The sequence below is a fragment of the Paramisgurnus dabryanus genome, chromosome 19 (genome assembly GCF_030506205.2).
Source record: "Paramisgurnus dabryanus chromosome 19, PD_genome_1.1, whole genome shotgun sequence".
Classification (NCBI taxonomy): Eukaryota; Metazoa; Chordata; class Actinopteri; order Cypriniformes; family Cobitidae; genus Paramisgurnus; species Paramisgurnus dabryanus.
Window position 1 is genome coordinate 28,921,671 of NC_133355.1, and position 20,033 is coordinate 28,941,703.

Sequence of the window (20,033 nt, forward strand, 5' to 3'; positions counted from 1 at the left end):
CCCTTTAGAAACACAGTCACATCTTATAGTCGTTCAAGAAATCAGAATGTACACAGTCGACTGATGCACAACTTGGTTCAGATACAAGTTTGTTTGATACTTCATATCCAACCTGGATGGATTTGTAATTTGGTGATTAGTTTATGTCCTAGGACTGCTCTTAAACTTTTATTATTCAATAATGTTTTACGATGAAGCCACATTATGTTTTTAAATTGTAAAATTAATGTCACACACTGATTTTTTATATTTCCCAGTTTAAGATTGAGTACATATTACTTAAAAAAATTACACAAAGCTCAAAACCTTTAAATAATTTGTTATTAGACATTTTTCAGTCACCTTTACCCCCAAAATATTTGTATATAACTGAATTGGCACAAACCATGTTTTGAATGAGAAATGTCACAGGCTATTTTTTGCATATATGTTATTTATTACAAGACAGCAAAACCGAGTGATACTACAAACATCTACTCATTTATCTTCTCAAATTATAAGTATAGAAACTCCACAGAGTGACAGCATTTTTGGTAAACCTTTACAATAAGGTTGTATCTGCTAACATTAGTAAATGCATTAGCTAATATGAACCATCAATGATCAGTTTATGTTTTCCGCATTTATTAATCTTTGTTAATGCTAATACATTTGTTCATGTTAGTTCATTGGGCATTAAAGGGATAGTTTACTCAAAACTCATGTTGTTACCTAAACCGATAATGAGACCTATTCACTTCCATAGTCGAAAAAAGAATACTATGGAAGTGAATGGGGCTCATGAATAGTTTGGTTACAAACGTTCCTCAAAATATCTTCCTTCGTGTTAATCGAAAAAAATAAAAATAAAATAAGGCAGGTTTGTAACAACATAAGAATGATTAAATTAATTTTCTTTTTTTGTGAACTATCCCTTTAACTAATCTTAACAATTACAACTTTTGATTTAAATGAACATAAACAAAGATTAATAAATGCTGTAGAAGTATTGTTTAATGGTAGTTTATGTTAGCTTTTGCATGTCAACAAAACAACGTTAACGCAAAGTGTTACCAACTAGTGCTTTGAGGCTGGTGTTTGAATGATTAATTTAGTTAAAACCTAGGTTCAGTCTTAAAATTGTGGTAATTATTTGGGTTGCGATAATGGTTCTTGGGGGAAAATGTGATTCTGTGAAAGTTCAGCAACACCTGAAAGCAAAGTTTTCATAGACAAATGGCCATAAATAACTACCAATTTCAGATAATACCTGGCTTCAATTTTCTTAATACAATAGGTTTTATGTAGCGAAATATTCTTGAACTGATTAAGTCAGATAAAACATTTTATTGATTTTAAACACATCTGCTTTCGTCGTTTACACTCATCTTAAAATGCAGGCATTTAAGTCAATATTTTATTTAACAATTCATATTGCAGTCATTGTGAACAGCTGGGATTTCAATATACACAACAGAACTGTAACATTTTATGCAACCATTCCTAAACCCGCGCCATCCCTCTTCATGAAAATCCCACCCAATCCCAACCATGAAAACTGGTAAAACATATCAAGGTCTCCCAACTTCACAACCGCTCATTTGCATACGAATCCCATCAATCTGAATTGAGGCAGTCCGTAAGTCTGTCGTGTCAATCGGTCAGCGTTTTCTGAATTGGTCGAATGCGATACTATACAAGTTTTTTTTTTTCTCCAAAAACCTAAATTAGTGACTATTTAACGCAGCTGAATATGTGCAATGCAAGGCAGGTTTCCCGTTACTGTAGCCCAAACAAAACCAGTCCTCATGCCTTCATAATGGAATACAAGAGAAGTGTAAATGATCTGAATATGACTCTCTCGGTTCATGTCTGTAAGTGGGAGGATAAGTTAGCATGTGAAGCCCGGCAAAAAAAAAAAAACGATGAAAAAAACAAACAAAACAAAAAAACAACAGTGGGTACCAGCATAGTGGCAAATACGACTGAATTCTCTGAGCAACAATCACTGACCAGCCTTTCAAAGCCTACTCCTTTATAACCCACATGGCGCTGAGTCCGTCCCCATGAGAAACCCCTCCCCCTGCTTCTCTTCGGTCAGTGTGTCAGTCAGTATTTCTCAGCGCATGTAAACAATAAATGCATTCTGGGATGTAAGGGCCAGTAGACTTGGGACTATTTCAGACAGCGTTCAAAGTAGGTGGCACCCACGTAGCCTCCTCTCAGTGATCTCTGAACGTTCTGTTCAAAAAGCCGCCGGTTCGTCTGCAGGACTTCTGCCGCCTCTTTGTTCAATGGATCTTCGGGATTTGGCTCCTAAAATCGGGACACAGATTGGAACAATAAATACAACAGTATTTCTTTAAAAACCCCTAGCTAATTTGATAGCATCTTGTGTTTTTACTGCCTAAAGAATCGTAGACTCCAAGCCTCCAACCTGAAAGATTGCGTATTTGTATCGACTCTGGTCAGATGCGTTTGCATGTATCTGTGTTATTGTACACATAAAATACAACACGCGCCATCTTGGTAGATAATGACCATGGAATCCGCGCCTGCAGTGGATTTGTTACCTTAAGAGATCCTAGGGACATTTTGTGCCATCTTGATTTTGAAAGCATGTAGACTGTGATGGTAAAATATTTCCCCAAATTGCCAGAGGTTAATAATTTTTGATACATTTTAGAATTTTGGTTTCAGTTTTTTAAATGAGCTTAAAATGGCTACGCTATGCAAAACCCGACAAAAATGCCCCATTGAAAACAATTATAACTACTATTTTTGACCCCCAATTTATCTAAACATAAACTTATGCATACCTTTACGTCAAGATTTTTTTTGAACTACTGGCCTTCAAGTTTTGATTTTTATACTTGTCCACCAGGTGGCGCTACTTTTTACCATTTTATGCATGCATAAAAATGTCACAATTCTTGCTGTTTTCTGCAGGCCGCATTGCTATTGAAAAGATAAACATTTGATGTTGAAAAATGGTGTGTCTGAGTGGTAAGGGGGTGGGGTCGGTGTTGAGTGGGGCAGGAGGGCATATTCAACATATCCAAATTCTTCTTTCTTTGAAGGGCACATTCTGCGTTATAACTAATTCAGTAATAAAAACGATGAGAGGCCAGAAGAGAAACAAAATCAATCTTCCTTTTAGTTCTCGCTCATGTTGTTTATGCAAGTGTACAGATAAAAAGAAATGAAATCAACCCTCACAGCCTCTCTAGTAGTGAGAAATCAGGACAGGGCACTTTCCGGGCTACGATGTCCCACAAAAAGTTTCACGACATCAGCCGAACACTGTGGTTCGAATTAATGTTAATTTATTGCCATATAAAGGGTTAATTTTTTCAAAAATGTAATTAATATTTGTTAAGTATGTTTCAGGCAGAAGTAGTTTTAGAAGATTTTCTTGTTTAAAGTGGAAAAAAATATTGATTTATGATAATTTTAGAGCAATTTTTGGGAAGGGTCATTTTGGCCTTAGGATCACAAGTGTGAGTTTTTTATCAAATCTGACCTTGTTCAAAAAATGACAATGCATCAAAATCGACGTTGCTTGACCCATCCCAGGGTCTAATAATAAAAATAATCACATGGTAGTTCAAATGTCTTTTTTTCCTGATAAAAACATGGGTTAATGTAAACAAACTGGAATAAAAATGATTAAAATTTCCACAAATTGAATTAATATTTGATATGTATGTTTCAGGCAAAAGTAGTTTTCAAAGATTGACTCGTTTAAAGTGAAAAAAATATTGACACATACGTATATTTAAGGATCTATTATGGTTTAATACCCTGCCTGAGCACAAACCATTTGATATTCGAGATACCGTGGAGTTAAGGAGATCTCACTTGTCTTTGTCAACTACGTGACGTGACCGTCAGAATATGATCATTTCAAATCTGTTTACAAGATGAGTGCTCTTATAATGTTTAATTTAATGTAAAATGTAAGTTATATTTACACTGTGTTGTAAAAATGATAAAAGTACCTTGATACATGGTAAATTCACCCTGAGAATATATTAATTTATAATATATAACGATATAAACAAAAAAATATATAATTTTATACACAAAATATAATTCTACGATCTTGACATTCACATCATTTGGTTCATGTTAGTTCAGTTTAATTCAAGAAAAATACTCTTTTCTCCCCCAACGTGTTTTTAAAGACAAACATAATAATAAAGAACAATAAAAACTCCAAACTTACAAGGAACAGATACTGTAGTCCATATATGATGGAGTTTATAGTCAACACTGGCTTCCAGTCTTCTCTGAAACATAAAAAAGGTCTCATTTCAATGTAAAGAAGATGAACCCAAACCTACCTAAAAAGAGTAAAATTCTCTTTATCCCATAATGATTCGAAATTCTTCAACTTCTTACCATATATACTATTATTTAAGGAATAATTGACGACTGTCTGTTAATTTATTCGAAAACACCTGAGGTGGTGACTGTTACATCACAGGTGTGCATTATTTTCAAATCATTTAATGGACCCGGGTCAATTATTCCACCTCTACCACACCATAAGACATTAGCTGTGTTTCCATACCCTTCAATTTGCGCAAATTGAGGTAGCGAATAAAAAATGCGGCCAATGAAAACACGATTAGGTGAGGTGGTTTTTTAGGCAATTCAAAGAAGGAATATATTGCCAAACGGCAATGGAAACAGTTTTTTCCACATTTACAGGTCACTTGACACGCGTAAAAGTCACATGATTATTCTTTAAATAAGGTGCGGCCTTTTTGATTGGAGGAGAAGTCGTAGGAGGTGTGGTCAACCTCATGCAGCACACAAGAACCGGCAAGCGCATGACATCAAAATCATGATTCAGGAGTCGACTGATCTGCATGCTTTCGAGCCGCTCTTGCAGTATTTTAATGTCATACGCATGGCGGTCTGTGCGGCACCATATGAGGCCGAACACAACCACCGGCATGTTTTTATTGGCTAGAGAACTAAATTATGTTTTAGTCGCCTAACATTGGTTAATGGAAAGTCGTCATTTGGAAAAATGTTTTTTGTCGACATTTAGAAAATTACGCAAATCTGTAATGAAAACCCAGCTATTGTTCAGGGTTTTTATTTTAGAGAGAAAGAACATGCGCACATGTGTTTGCAGTAATGAGACTAATGTAAACAAGTTGGCCTATCAATATTTCTCTGAAAATAACAGTATCGCACAATTCCATTTTGTACAATAAAAACAGAATCTATGATGTGCAACTAACCAAAACTTAAGGGTGTGATTGGGCACTGTTGCTTTCTATTCACAGCACTCTCTGAGCTTTAAAGTGTGCTAAATTTAAAGAAAAAAACTTCAGCTGCACACAATACCTTAAAATATTTAGACAGACATTTCCTTCAAGGTCAATGTTGGGGTGATAAACCATTGTTTCACATTTGACTTTTGGAGGGTCGTGAGGGTACCCCTGTCCTACCTGTAAAAGAATAAAAACATCTATTGAATTCCATATTATTTTTAAAGCGGTTTCCCAAACCTCATTCGCACACCACTTTGGTCCCAGAAAATACCCATAAAATTGGCAGACAAGCCTGAAAGCAAACACGTCCCGTAAATCAGTGGTTCTCAAACTTTTTCAGCATGCGGCCCCCCTTGTGTACCGTGCATTCCTTCGCGGCCCTCCTAAAGAAAATCTATGACAAAAAACTGTTCTAAAACTCAACATTTTAATAAGAAACATTAAATTATACAAAGTAGCGCTTTTGAACAGTAGCCTTATTTTTTTTAGGTTTAATTACACAGAATTCATGATAAATTAATGTATTTTATAAAATGTCATAAAACTGGGGCACCATCTTGCAGCCCCCAGTTTGAGAACCACTGCCGTAAATGTTTGACCTCATCGCAATGATTTCAGATCACCGCAATGATTGCACATCTCTCTAAAAACACGAGGGGGAGCTGCAGCGCCTGTCTAAAAAAGAATGTATCTTAAAGGAACAGTATGTAAGAAATTTATATCAATTAATCATTAAATGGCCCTGAAATGTCACTATACATTAAGAAATCATTTTCATTTCAAATACTTATATCACTCACAACAGCGGTCCGGCCAGGATATTGTCATTTAAAAAGTGGAGTTGCAGCCCTCAACTGATGTTTATGTTGTCGTTTGGTATATTGGCCACCAGCTGTGTGATTGCAGTACCAGTTTTAGCCACACGTTTTGTGATTGCAATACCAGTTTTGGCCACAATCCTACATACTGTTCCTTTAACTGACAGTGTAACGCGATACATTGCAAAGCCATTCAATACGAGGGCACGAGGGTCAGAATAATGAAAAAATCTTTTTTTTTTAGGCAAACTATTCCTTTAACATTTCTCATACACTTTTAAAAACTAAAGGTGCTATGAAAGGTTATTTGCAGCAATGCCATAGCATAAAAGAACCATTTAGGTTCCTCAAAGAACAATTAAATGTAATATTACTCATCAAAGTAATTCAGTTCCTATATGATTCAAGTTAAAAAGTTGACAGTAACATTAAGACGTTTATTAACGTGTGTCAGACCAGAGGTCAGTATAGTGAGTCCTCCACAACTGATGGCAACGAAACCAAAACTTCAACAGGTGACATCAGACCAATTTTAAACTTTTACTATTTGAAACAATTATTAGTACAAGTTAAAAAAAAGTTTATACAACCTAGACTGGTTACAAATTAAATGTTCCATGTTTATTTTGTTATCCATCGAAAAAATGACTTGGATATTTTTGCAATATAAATATTGATAAAAATATGATGTTGTACTAGTAAGCACCCATACATCATATGGGCAAAAGGATCAAAAAGGTTCATAAAAAGAACTTTGCAGAAGGAATACGACATACCTCAATTTCACATGATTATCTGTCATTCTAATACATGTCATTCTAACACTGTAATTATCAGAACTTTCACCAATATACTGCAAATATAAATGTACATTTGAATGTAAATATAAAAAAATAAATAAGCATCCAGGAATTATCCATTATAAATGGCAAATAAGGTAAAAAGAGAGACTGCAGACCAGTGATGTGCCTTTGGACAGATTTTAAAACGAACAATATAGCCACATTTAAAGCCACATTTGATCATTTCAAGGCTTGAATTAGTTCAATTAATAACATATAAATAAATTCAAATTGAATTGAATATCTAAATATAAATATAAGGAATCAAAACAACAAGGAAAGAAAACTTGAGCGAAATCGGCCTAAACTGAACAGCACACTTTTGTGTTACTAGGTCGGTGCTAAGATGTTACAAGTTTATTATCTTTTTTTTATCTTGCCAATTTAAATTCTACTTAAATTCTGCTTTTGTGACATTAACATAAATGTGTTTCTCTGTAGCCATATTGCATATTGAGAATGACTTCATGTAGATGGAAGCATTTATTGACATGGCCTGGACAAAATTTTGTATTGGTTCAGCCCAAAAACACAAATTGCCATCTGCCATTGGTTTCTAGAAAATGCTGAAAATTCTGGTTGAAATCAATGTTATTGCGAGCAAGTACATTGAAGCACATGATGAAGTTAATGTAGAAAAGTGTGAAGGTAAATGACTGTCAACTGTCATCTGAATAGAAAGGGTTTTGTTACCACAGATGTGTTGCAACTTTGTATTAAGTCAGAACATGCACAACCTGAAAAACTCATGTTTAAAACATGAGCAATGTTGTGACAGCATGAATTTGTGCCATTTATTGTTTTATTACAACCCCAAAACAGAAAAAGTTGGGACACTGTAGAAATTGTGAGTAAAAAAGGAATGGAATAATTTACAAATCTCATAAACTTATATTTTATTCACAGTAGAATATAGATAACGTATCAAATGTTGAAAGTGAGATATTTTGAAATGTCATGCCAAATATTGGCTCATTTTGGATTTCATGAGAGCTACACATTCCAAAAAAAGGTTGGGACAGGTAGCAATAAGAGGCCAGAAAATTTAAATGTACATATAAGGAACAGTTGAAAGACCAATTTGCAACTTATTAGGTCAATTGGCAACATGATTGGGTATAAAAAAGCCTCTCAGATTGGCAGTGTCTCTCAGAGGTCAAGATGGGCAGAGAATCACCAATTCTCCCAATGCTGCGGCGAAAAATAGTTTCCTGAGTTTCTCAGAGAAAAATTGCAATGAGATTGAAGTTATCATCATCTACGGTGCATAATACCATTCAAAGATTCAGAGAATCTGGAACAATCTCTGTGCGTAAGGGTCAAGACCGGAAAACCATACCGGATGCCCGTGATCTTCGGGCCCTAAGACAGCACTGCATCACATACAGGAATGCTACTGTAATGGAAATCACAACATGGGCTCAGGAATACTTCCAGAAAACATTGTCAGTGAACACAATCCACCGTGTCATTCGCTGTTGCCAGCTAAAACTCTGTAGGTCAAAAAAGAAGCCATATCTAAACATGATCCAGAAGCACAGGCGTTTTCCCTTGGCAAGGCTCATATAAAATGGACTTTGGCAAAGTGGAAAACTGTTCTGTGGTCCAACGAATCAAAATTTGAAGTTCTTTTTGAAAAACTGGGATGCCATTTCATCCGGACTAAAGAGGACAATGACAACCCAAGTTGTTATTAGCGCTCTTTTCAGAAGCCTGCATCTCTGATGGTTTGGGGTTGCATGAGTGCGTGTGGCATGGTCAGCTTACACATCTGGAAAGGCACCATCAATTCTGAAAGATTTATCCAAGTTCTAGATACATATGATCCCATTCAGACGTCGTCTCTTTCAGGGAAGACCTTGCATTTTCCAACATGACAATGCCAGACCACATAGTGCATCAATTACAACATCAAGACTGCGTAAAAGAAGGATCTGAGTACTGAAATGGCCAGCCTGCAGTCCAGATCTTTCACCCAAAGAAAAGATTTGGTGCATCATAAAGCGAAAGATGCGACAAAGAAGACCTAAGACAGTTGAGCAACTAGAAGTCTGTATTAGACAAGAATAGGACAACATTCCCATTCCTAAACATTGGTCCTCCTCCAGCTGTTCCTTTATATGCACATTTAACTTTTCTGGCCTCTTATTGCTACCTGTCCCAACTTTTTTTGGAATGTGTAGCTCTCATGAAATCCAAAATGAGCCAATATTTGGCATGACATTTCAAAATATCTTACTTTCAACATTTGATATGTTATCTATATTCTACTGTGAATAAAATATAAGTTTATGAGATTTGTAAATTATTCCATTCCTTTTTTACTCACAATTTCTACAGTGTCCCAACTTTTTCTGTTTTGGGGTTGTACATTCAAACTACACTGTAAAAAAATCCAACTTACATTTTGTTAAAGGTGCCCCAATGTGCAAAATGTAAAAAAAGTCTTCAGTGTCCCCGGAATGTGTATATGAAGTTTAAGCTTGAAATACCCCATTGAATTGACATTGACACTTTTTAACCTCATCTTTTATCATAACCTTCAGTCCAACAGAAAGCGCAATGGGCTTTTATCGGTCTATAACTTGCACTACACAAACCATAAAGAGCATGAAAACAATGCAAATTAAGCTAAATAAAGTAATGTGTGAAACACAATGGGTACAAACGCACTCCTGATGCGCACCTCAGGTGTGTGATATGAAACAGACCTCTGCTGGGTGGGGCTTTCCCTTTAATGACGTCATCAACGAGGAGAATCTCAATCCGTGCGTTTCTCCACACAGGTTTTGAATTAAATGAATTATTAGGAGTATGCACAATTTAATGGTATATAGTATGATACCAAATTGGTATTTTTCCCACATCATACGCTAGGATAATTTATTGTACCTGGTTCTTACTTGTAAATGATATCAAATGCAGAATAGATAAGAGGCTTTTTTCATCATAAGTGGAAAACAACAAGATTAAATTTCTATTTTTTTTATGTTAAAATGTGAAATTTTATATAAAAAAAAAACTTTACACACAAGTAAATCTTATGTGTGTTATATTTGCAGTATAGTTTGTACTCCATGCATTTGAGAAGCACACAAAAATCTGGACATCAATTTTAAAACTATAACCTTAGGGACAAATAACTATAGGAAACTATACTTGCAAAGACAAAAAATAGCTGAATCAACTGGCTGCAAAGGTTTTTTTTCCCGAGTTTCATGCACGTAAAAGTTTTCGAGTTTTACGGCAATCCATATTTCCACAATTATTCACCAGGTGGCGCTCTTACTCAACTTATAAAACACTAATGCATTTCCAAAAACAGTAAAAACTCTGTGCACTCGTTTTGATCATCATTCTGAATTTGATCTCTAACAAAATACCTTTACAAAAATGACATTATCTCAGTTTTCAGAAACCTATCCATACCTACTCAAACCTACCCTCATTTTCAACATTGAGAAAATCACTTTTAAAGTATGTTTAAAGTAATAAATACATTGTTCATTTTTTTTTTAATGGTAGGAAATTTACAAAATATCTTCATGGAAAAAGATCTTTACTTAATATCCTAATGATTTTGGCTTTAAAAAATTCTTCAATTTTGACCCATACAATGTATTGTTGGCTATTGCTACAAATACACAGTGTGACTTATGACTGGTTTTGTGATCAAGGTAGGGGGATGTGCAAGATATATAGGTTGCGATAATATCCTTGGTGGTGGTGTAACGATGTGCAAAATAATATTATAAAGTATATTATTTCCTTTTTTTAAACCAGCCTGCCCACAAATTTAATTTGCATGCACTTTCAGAACATGATGTGGCAGCGCATTTGATTGCGGCGTGTGTAAGGAAAGTTACTTGAGAAGTTATTTAGTGTTTTTCTGACGAATACAGTCAGTTCAAAATAATATTTTCAAATAGACTATAAGATCACAAATATGAACTATGAACTATTATAAACATAACAGCATGAAATGGCTGAATAGAAACTCACTGAATTAAAGCAATAAGCTATTATGTAAAGCTGTGCATCACTTGATGGAAATTTGCATTTTCTGACTTACTGTATTACAATGTTATTTTTGCTTCAAGTACACAACTGTTTACTTGAATGTAGGGATGCTGCAATCAGAATTTTTTCAGGCGATACTGAGTACCAATTTGTTGTCTTCGCAATCGGCCAATACCAATGCCCGATACTGATTCTTCAAGCTGATATGCAAGCTCTTTGATGACAGCAACTGTCTTTGTAAATGTTTTTATTGTGTCTTATTATGCTACTTGGCTGTACTTTTTTTTGTTATTAGGGCTTTAATCAAAACACACCAACTGTAGTTTGATTGATATTATTTGTAATGCACAATAAAAAAAAATCTTGTTTTGGAACCATACTCTTCAATTTAAGATCAGTCCACATAAGCACCAAGTTAAGTGGACTTATACTGGGTATTATTGGCAGACCAACAGACTGGTAGTTCCCTCAACTTATTATTCTAGGGTTGATGTCAAAAGCTTTGCAGCCAGTTGCTTTTTTTAAGTTTACTCAAGTTTTAAGTTTTTACAGTGTAGTGAGGGGAGAGACAAAAAAGAATGTATTTTAAAAGATTTTAAAAAATTATTTGAATCTACTGTTTAATGATGATTATATATCAATCAAGTAAAAGTTATATATTAACTGTTTTATATTAATCAAGCAAAGCATTCAACATTGTAAAATGTTAGTCTTTACTCAGCGGTTTACCTTAAAACTGAACACAAACTTTCCTCCTTTGTAGAACCCCTGCAAAAAGAAAAAAGAAAAGAGTTTAAAAATTAGAAAAACAGTCCTTGATAGACGGTTATATTCCATAATATAGTCGTTTGGATCACATTTCTTGCAGTTGTCTTTACCTTTTCTTTGTGTTATGCTATTTAACACATTATGTGTCATTTTGTGTTGATTTTGTGTTCAAATAAATAAAAGAGACAACACAAGATATGTTGTTCCAATAATAGACCTTTAATGTGTTGTCCTTTACTAGACACAAAATGTGTCGTTTTAAAACAACTGTTTTAAGAGTGTGGGTGTTTTGTCACCTTCCCACAATGCCTTTTAAGGGTGCAAAACACGTTCCTTTCCTTCCTGCACACAAAGTCCGACTGTATGACGCTATGACTTAACAAAACACCAATATATAAATGTATTGCCTAAATCTGTGTTTTGGACACCTGTGGGCATTGTATAAATCACTCAGCACCACAATGTCAGCTAAAAAATCTTCTTTAGGGTCCTACTAAAGAAACAAATGTTACCTACATCTTGGATGGCCTGAGGAGGAAGTCAATTTATTTTCCTTATTGGGTGTATCAAGTCTTTTAAGTGTGATGAAAACCCATTCTAGAATCATCAATGAATATAAGGTGAAAAGTCTAACCTCATCTGGTGAGATGATGAGTTTAAAGTTGAGCAGGTCATCCTGGTCCGGGAAAACTATCTCACATGTCTTAGGAAGGTTCAGCTCGTTGATGTCTGACACACAAACAAAGAGAAACATAACATGTTTATTCATGCTGAAACTAAGAAGAGCCCTCAGAAAACCTACCAGATTTTGTGTTTCTTTCAGTACTGTTAGATCTCTGCAACATTCTCCCAGACACGTCTGAGAGCTGTGCCAACATTTGTTAAAAGCATGATTAAAGTCTTATTGTTGTCAGTCAGTGTTAATGATAAAATGTCAAATCATAAGGAGAATCCCACAGGGATCAGTGTTAGGTCCTCTGCCGTTCTCATGGTATATGCTGCCACTGAGAAACATTATGACCAGTAAACATGGAGTCATGCAATTGTTTTCGTGCAGATAACATTGTATTTTTAATCATCCTCAAGACCTAACAAAAACGTATAATTAATCCATGTTAGCAGAAGGTACTAATACTGTAATATCAACACTGAATGGCCAGTATTTGCTTTTTAATTGTGATGAAACAGAGGTATATACTAATATATGAAATATTGAAAAATAAACAAAAGCTGGTTCAACTAAACATATTAGTGCATTTCCAGGTTAAACACATTAAACTTATACTTTTAAACTAACATCATAGTGGAGTATGATGTAATAGCGTATTTCACTTGCAGGTTTGGTCTTAAAGGGATAGTTCGGCCAAAAATGATATTAAACCCATGATTTACTCACCCCGAAGCCGTCGGAGATGCATATGTCCATCATTTTTCAGACGAACACATTCTCAGCTTTTTTAGAAAATGTCTTGGATCTTTCAGTTAATAAAATGTGAAGTTATGGAGTCCACATCCTTCAAGTCCAAAAAATGTGCATCTATCCTTCACAAAATAAATCCAAACGGCTCCAGGATGATAAACAAAGGCCTTCTGAGGGTAATCCGCACAGGTTGTTGTAGAAATATCCACATTTAAAACTTTATAAACGAAAATAACTCCCTTCCGGTAATGCCGCCATCTTAGTCGCGTCCGCATTCAAGACGAGAGTTTTACGCAGCTTATGGAGGTTCCTCTGCTGCTGCTCTGTGTCCCCGCCCTCCGAATTTGTCATACGTCACTAAGAAAAGTGCGTACAGTAGGCTAATACTCTCTCCTGAATACAGAGAAGTCTAAGTCTTCCGGAAGGTAGCTATTTTCGTTTATAAAGTTTTGAATATGGCAGGCCAACTGAATATTTTAGGGGCACAACCAGAAAATTTAGGGGCACACACCCCGTAAATCAGACATTCCACTCTTACTAATAAATACTTTGATGATAGATGCAGAAATTACAATGTACTGTTTCAAACCAGTGTCACATTTTATTGTGCACTTTTGAAGATGCAACATAGAAGGTACACCGACATTTTTATTAAAAAGTATGGTATAATTAAAAATATATACATGCCTTTTCATTTATTAGCATGTCACGGCATACTTTATGCTTGAAGCTAATATTGTGTTTGACAAGTGTATCGTGTTTTAACTCTCCCACGTTAAACATGTAAAAAAATGTCAAATTTACTAGTCGCACATGTGCGACTGGATGTAAAATTCAGTGGCACACTGTCAAATTTGGTGGCAAAATGCCACCATTTGGTGGCAGTCTGGAGCCCTGTATGGATATTTCTACAACAACACTGCGCAGATTACCCTCAGAAGACCTTTGTTTATCATCCTGGATTTATTTTGTGAAGGATGGATGAAAATTTTTTGGACTTGAAGGATGTGGACCCTGTAACTTTACATTTGATTAACTGAAAGATCTAAAACATTTTCTAAAATATCTGAAAATGTGTTTGTCTGAAAAATGATGGACATATGCATCTCGGACAGCTTGGGGGTGAGTAAATCATGTGTTTAATATCATTTTTGGCCGAACTATCCCCTTTAAATTACAGGTGGTATAAAAAAGGTCTAAGAAGTCTTAAATTTGTTTCAAATATGTTTACGTTGCTAACAGTGCTGCGCAGTGATACATAATCATTGCATGCAGTGGTAACTAAAACACAGCTATAAACCGATCAGAATCAAAGACTGGAACTAACCATTTATAAAAATATATAACACATTTATATTTATAAAAATATATACCACAGGGCTGTTGAATGCGTTTTTTTGATCAGCTGAGAAATGTTCCACAGGTATGAATTATTTTTCAATAAACACACACCTGTCAAAGGCTACGTCTTAGCAATAAATGTGGTAACCGTGGTATAAGCAGAATAATTGATCTTTTGAATAACTTTGCTTAGCGTCATGCCCACTGATCTATATAAATGACTGGATTGCGCATAGAACGCTTGACGTAACTGCGTGAGGTGAAGCCAGCGTAGAGTTCGAGCCGCCATCTTGGTATTCTCAACCGGCAGAGAGCGTCATTGACTTCCATTCAAAATCATGATCAAAATTTACCCCCTTTACAGCGTATCAGTTACACAAGGTTAATTTTTAGGATATGTGTACGTTAATTATTTGTTAATTCTGGTGTTATTTGAAATGTTTATGTTTTAATCGGGCAGGATAATGGATTTATAAAAAAACGTTAAGCTGAGTGTGTCTGTTGCATTTGTAAATGACACGGGTATAAATAAAGTTTTTTTTTACATTCAGCTACTGTGACGGTCAGCGTTATTTCTCTAAATTTGTTTAGGTAACTTGTAAGTTTAGATAACATAATTACAAAACCAGCAAATTATTGCATGCACATACGGCACAAAGCATGATTATTTATTTATTTAGATTTCAGAATGAGCACGTTTATTGTCATTAATACTAAATATGCTGCGGTCTGTCTGCTGATCTGATACTGTAATAAAGATGAATGTATAATGACTGTTTAAAACGCAAAATGTACAACTTTCAGTAAATAACTATTAACATGCTTTGGACGTTTGTGTTGTAATAATGTACAAGGTAACTTCACATATAAAAACGAAGACGCGTAAAGTGATGTTTTATCATTAAAATCTGATAACGTCCATTGATTTAATAGAACGTTTGGGTATACCAACTAGGGCTGTAAAATTTTTATTCGAATTTCGAATATTCGTCGAATGTAAAAAAAATATGCATATTCATTTCATCATCATTTCTCTTTTATTCTTTTCATGAAAATGCATTATTTATACAAAGCACATACAATTCATTTGAATTTTCCTTTACATTTCCATGATCAGAAAGGAGCAGATGGAAGAATAATATTCTTATATTTTTCTGCCCCCTTTATAAACATAAATAGTAGATGGCTTTAACATTGTTCCCTCCACCATCACCCATAATTTATTAACATAAATAGTAGATGACATAAATATCACCAGAAATATATTAACTTAAATAGTAGATGTCACAGCTTTATTCCCTCCACCATCACCCAAACTGCAACATATCTAATATTTATTTAAACGTTTTCAATAATCACATACAGTCCTATTCAAATTTCAATTTGATATAATTCAAGTTGTTTCTTTCTGTAGCTCCTTTTAAATTCTAAAATATTTTTACAACTTTTTAAATCTTTCCTTAGAAAATTCATTAAACATCACTAATAAAATGTGTAATTCTACAATGTCTTTAAATTTTAATAATCCTGATCTAATAAAGAGTGGATTTGTGTGATCTCTATATCCTGCTTGGAAAATAATACGAATAGCTCTTTTCTGTAAAATAAATAAAGGCATAGTGTTACTATAATATGTATTTCCCCATATTTCTACACAATAGTTTAAATAAGGCAAAATCATTGAACAATATAACATTTTCATTGTATTATACGTTAAACTATATTTAACCTTATTCAAAATAAATAGGCTTTTTGCCATCTTATTTTTTACATGCATTATATGACTTTTCCACGTCAATTTCTCATCTAAGGTAACTCCTAAAAATCTAATTTCAGACACCTTCTCAATATTTACATTGTTTATAGATAAACTGACTTCCTCCTTTCTTCTATTGCTAAAGATCATAAACTTTGTCTTATTCAAATTTAAAGATAATTTATTTACATCAAACCACAATTTTAGTTTAACCATTTCATCTTCAATATTATTAGCTAAAGTTTTCAAATCATTTCCTGAACTATATAAATTTGTGTCATCTGCAAATAATACATAGTGTAATTTTTTTGAAACCTCACAAATCTCATTTATATACAAAATAAAAAGTATTCGAACGTAAAACTTTGCATTCGAATTTTACCTGTGTCAGGAAGCTCACGCAACGTGATAATACATAACTGACGCGGATTGTTATACAGAGCATTAGCGGCTCAGCCAACTATGCGGAGCAAGCCAGCGTTATTCATTTGAAAAATAGTAAGAAAAGACAGTGGGGATTACGAGTCGGACAGAATACATATTAAAAGGGCTGTGTGATGCTGCTTTGGTTTTTGGAGCATCAACTGGAATTCAACCGCAAAGTGAAACTAACTGAGATGAATTATTGTCGTCTGCTTCAAAATGCAGTTTTAAAGTTTAAAATAACGTAACTGATCAACATGAAACTGCCATAATACAGCTGCTTGTTTAGCAACATTAAAACCATATATGCATCTACATAGTCCACACCGCATATGAGTTAATGTAACGCCGCGGTGGCTTTATTTTAACTGACTGGAAACTTGACTTTCACCTGGACATTTGATATGCAAGTTTTTCATCAACATTATCTGCGTGAAATATAAACATGATGATCATCTGCCAACTCGACTGTTTCAGCACGTCCTCTATTAATTACGGAGAGTCTGCTTTATTAACGGCTTCGTTCTGCGCGTAAGTTAAACATTTCTGTTCTGTACTTTATTACTCGCTTATATTTCTACATATTTTCAACCAAGGAACACACAAAATATAATATAAGTTGTTGTGAATAGCGTTTAAGCTTGACAAAATTTAAATGACTAATGATCTTTCCCACTTATTTTGGCTTAAATAAAGATTAATTCGTTTTCATACTTTATTAGAAACACGTTAATTTATGTACTTATATATTATATAAAATGCCCTATATTAATATGCATTGTCTATGTATGGCATTCGTTTTGTAAATTTACAGGTGCACAACTATACTGGTTAATTTTGATTTCATTAGTAGTGTTTATAACATTCGTTTTAACAAAAAATATGCTGTGCATGATTATATTATTGGGGCTTTGTGCTGCGCCCTCTTGTGGGCTTTTAGGAGTATTTTCTCCCAGATAAAGTAGGTCTTTATAATTCGAATATAATTCGAATTTTATTATTTTTCAAGGACGAATTTCGAATGTACTTGTTCAGCCATTTTGACAGCCCTAATACCAACATGGCGGCGCGGTGGCTTCACAAGTGTGACGTCATCGCAATCCAGTCATTTATATAGATCAGTGGTCATGCCGCATTATTACCTTCGGTGTGCATTATTTTCTAATAATTCAATGGCCCGTCGTCAATTATTTCCTACATATTACACATGACATTACATCCCATTATTATGTTTGGTTAAAAAAACTATATTTACAGGGCATCTATTATGCCCATTATTACAAGAAATATACCAGAAATATACTCCCACAGATCACTCATTATAGCATGTTCAATCTCCCCATTTGGATGGAAGCAAAAACATACTGGTTTCTTGTCTGTACCTTTAAATGCAAATAAGGTACAGCTCCTCACACCCTTACCAAAAGAGACATTAAGGGCTATTGACACTGTAAATAGTAGTGATAAACCGATATATTGGGCCGATAGTTGGGAGTTTTATGTGTATCGGCATCATCCGATACGTGGCTGCCGTATTTGCCGATTTTTCTGGCATTATTTACAGACAGATTGCTGAAAGCCAAATGTTATTTGTTTCACGTTTCACACTGCTCATACTTAACCAGGGGTTAAGAGATTACCCTGGGTATTCATAATTTGACAATTCACACTGTGCATTCCTAAACCCTGGGTCTCCAACCGGGCTCCTAAACACCTGTCTATTATTATCAAGCAACCCTTAACACTAGATCGGCTGTTACAGCTGTGTTTAATGTTATGTTGGGGTCATAACATTCTAACCCTACTTTATTTTACACTGCATGCATTTGGCACCGCAATGTGGGGACATAGTTGTCATAGGCGGAGCTTTTTCAATGTGACATCACAATGATAAGAAAATCAAAACGGTATGTCTAATGAAACTTCTTTGGTTTAATGGGGATTAAAGGAGGAGTGATTGGATTGGAATGTGTTCACATTATTTCCAAATTTAATTAAGCATAATAGTTGCCCTTTAAATATAGTTTATAAACCCTCTGATTTCTCTATGTGTCCTTCATTATACTCTTTAAACTGGCAACATTATTAAAATCATAGAAAATGATCACCATTGATCAATAATGATATTTTTGCTACATCACCCAGCCCTGTTTTCATATAACGTTATACTATTAAAAGCCTAATGTGGATCTGTTTTAGAGGAACTGAAATCGATGTTTCTTGACATCTATTATCAGCAACATTTCCAGTCATGTTGTCTAGTTTAGGAACTGATCTTGTACATACTTAAACATGTTCAACCTATAGACAGATTGATTCACTACAATGCAAACTACAAAGCAGAGTCCAAACAGGACCACTGACCACCTAGAGTTTACAGCTTTTACAGGTCTTATATCGATGCTCTCTTAACTATTGTTGATTCAATGTCATTATAAACATTCAAACTAAAGCTGTTCGTATACTTTCAGTCCAGAATCTGCTGTGAAGTGAACAAACACGTAGACTTGAAACATACAGTAGTGTTTGAATATGTAGGCCTCGATATTATGAGTTTGATTTAAACTACTGTCTCACATTAGTCTTTTTATTTAATAGATCTCATGTGACTTGAGATCCATGACTTTAGATGTAAGAGTCTAAAGAATGTAAACATTTCAACATCATCAAGTTGTCAAAACGATATTAGACAGACTGAGTCATAAACATTAGCGCCGAGGCTAATGCAGCTTAACTCTCTTCCTTCACTTCACATCGCTTTTATGACTATACTGCTGTAGATATGATATTTCTGTAGAGGGGAAACAATGTTTACATCGCTATGAATGTGTCTGCGTGAAATAAACGAGTGTTTTGTGCTGTTTTTATTCTCGTACCCTTCTGTATCCGTAGCTGGGCCGCGCTCGCTTTCTTTCCGCCGACTCCCGCTCGCGTTCCCCCGGCAGACTCCTCGTCCTTCTTCTGCTGTTTCAGCGAGAAAAGTTTAATCATCTTCCCTCTGATCTGTGCCGACAAACCCCAAATTAAGGCAACCCGAAGCCTGTGTCAATGCGGGTTTACACAGTTGAATGTGCGAAGTGCGTGATGATGTGTTTTACAGCAGCTGTAGAGGGAGCCGGGTGTGTGTGTGTGTGTGTGTATCTATCTGTGTATCTGTGTATGTGTGCTAGCTGCTAACGTTAGCCGAACATTACAGTGAGATCACAGCAGCATCTGTCTCTTCTGACCCGGTGCGGCTAACTTAGGACCTTATTTACTGTCAATACAAGTAGACTAGTTTAGTTTCTCTTTTGTTTAGATTTAGACATTGTTCGCAGTTTATTCCGACTCTTATCCGAGTTGTTTTTGGATCACTTTAATTTACCTTACCTCAAA

At 34.9% G+C, this 20,033-nt stretch overlaps 1 protein-coding gene across 1 annotated transcript; it reads right to left on the reverse strand.

Moving 5' to 3' along the window:
* Positions 1–1,125: 1,125 nt before the first annotated feature.
* On the reverse strand, positions 1,126–19,818 carry ube2m (ubiquitin conjugating enzyme E2 M). Its single transcript, XM_065294900.2, has 6 exons — positions 19,535–19,818; positions 12,353–12,447; positions 11,680–11,718; positions 5,344–5,447; positions 4,208–4,271; positions 1,126–2,295 (listed from the first exon to the last, which is right to left on the reverse strand). Exons 1-6 carry the CDS (start codon positions 19,647–19,649, stop codon positions 2,155–2,157), a joined length of 558 nt encoding a protein of 185 aa, XP_065150972.1. The 5' UTR covers positions 19,650–19,818; the 3' UTR covers positions 1,126–2,154.
* Positions 19,819–20,033: the final 215 nt, after the last annotated feature.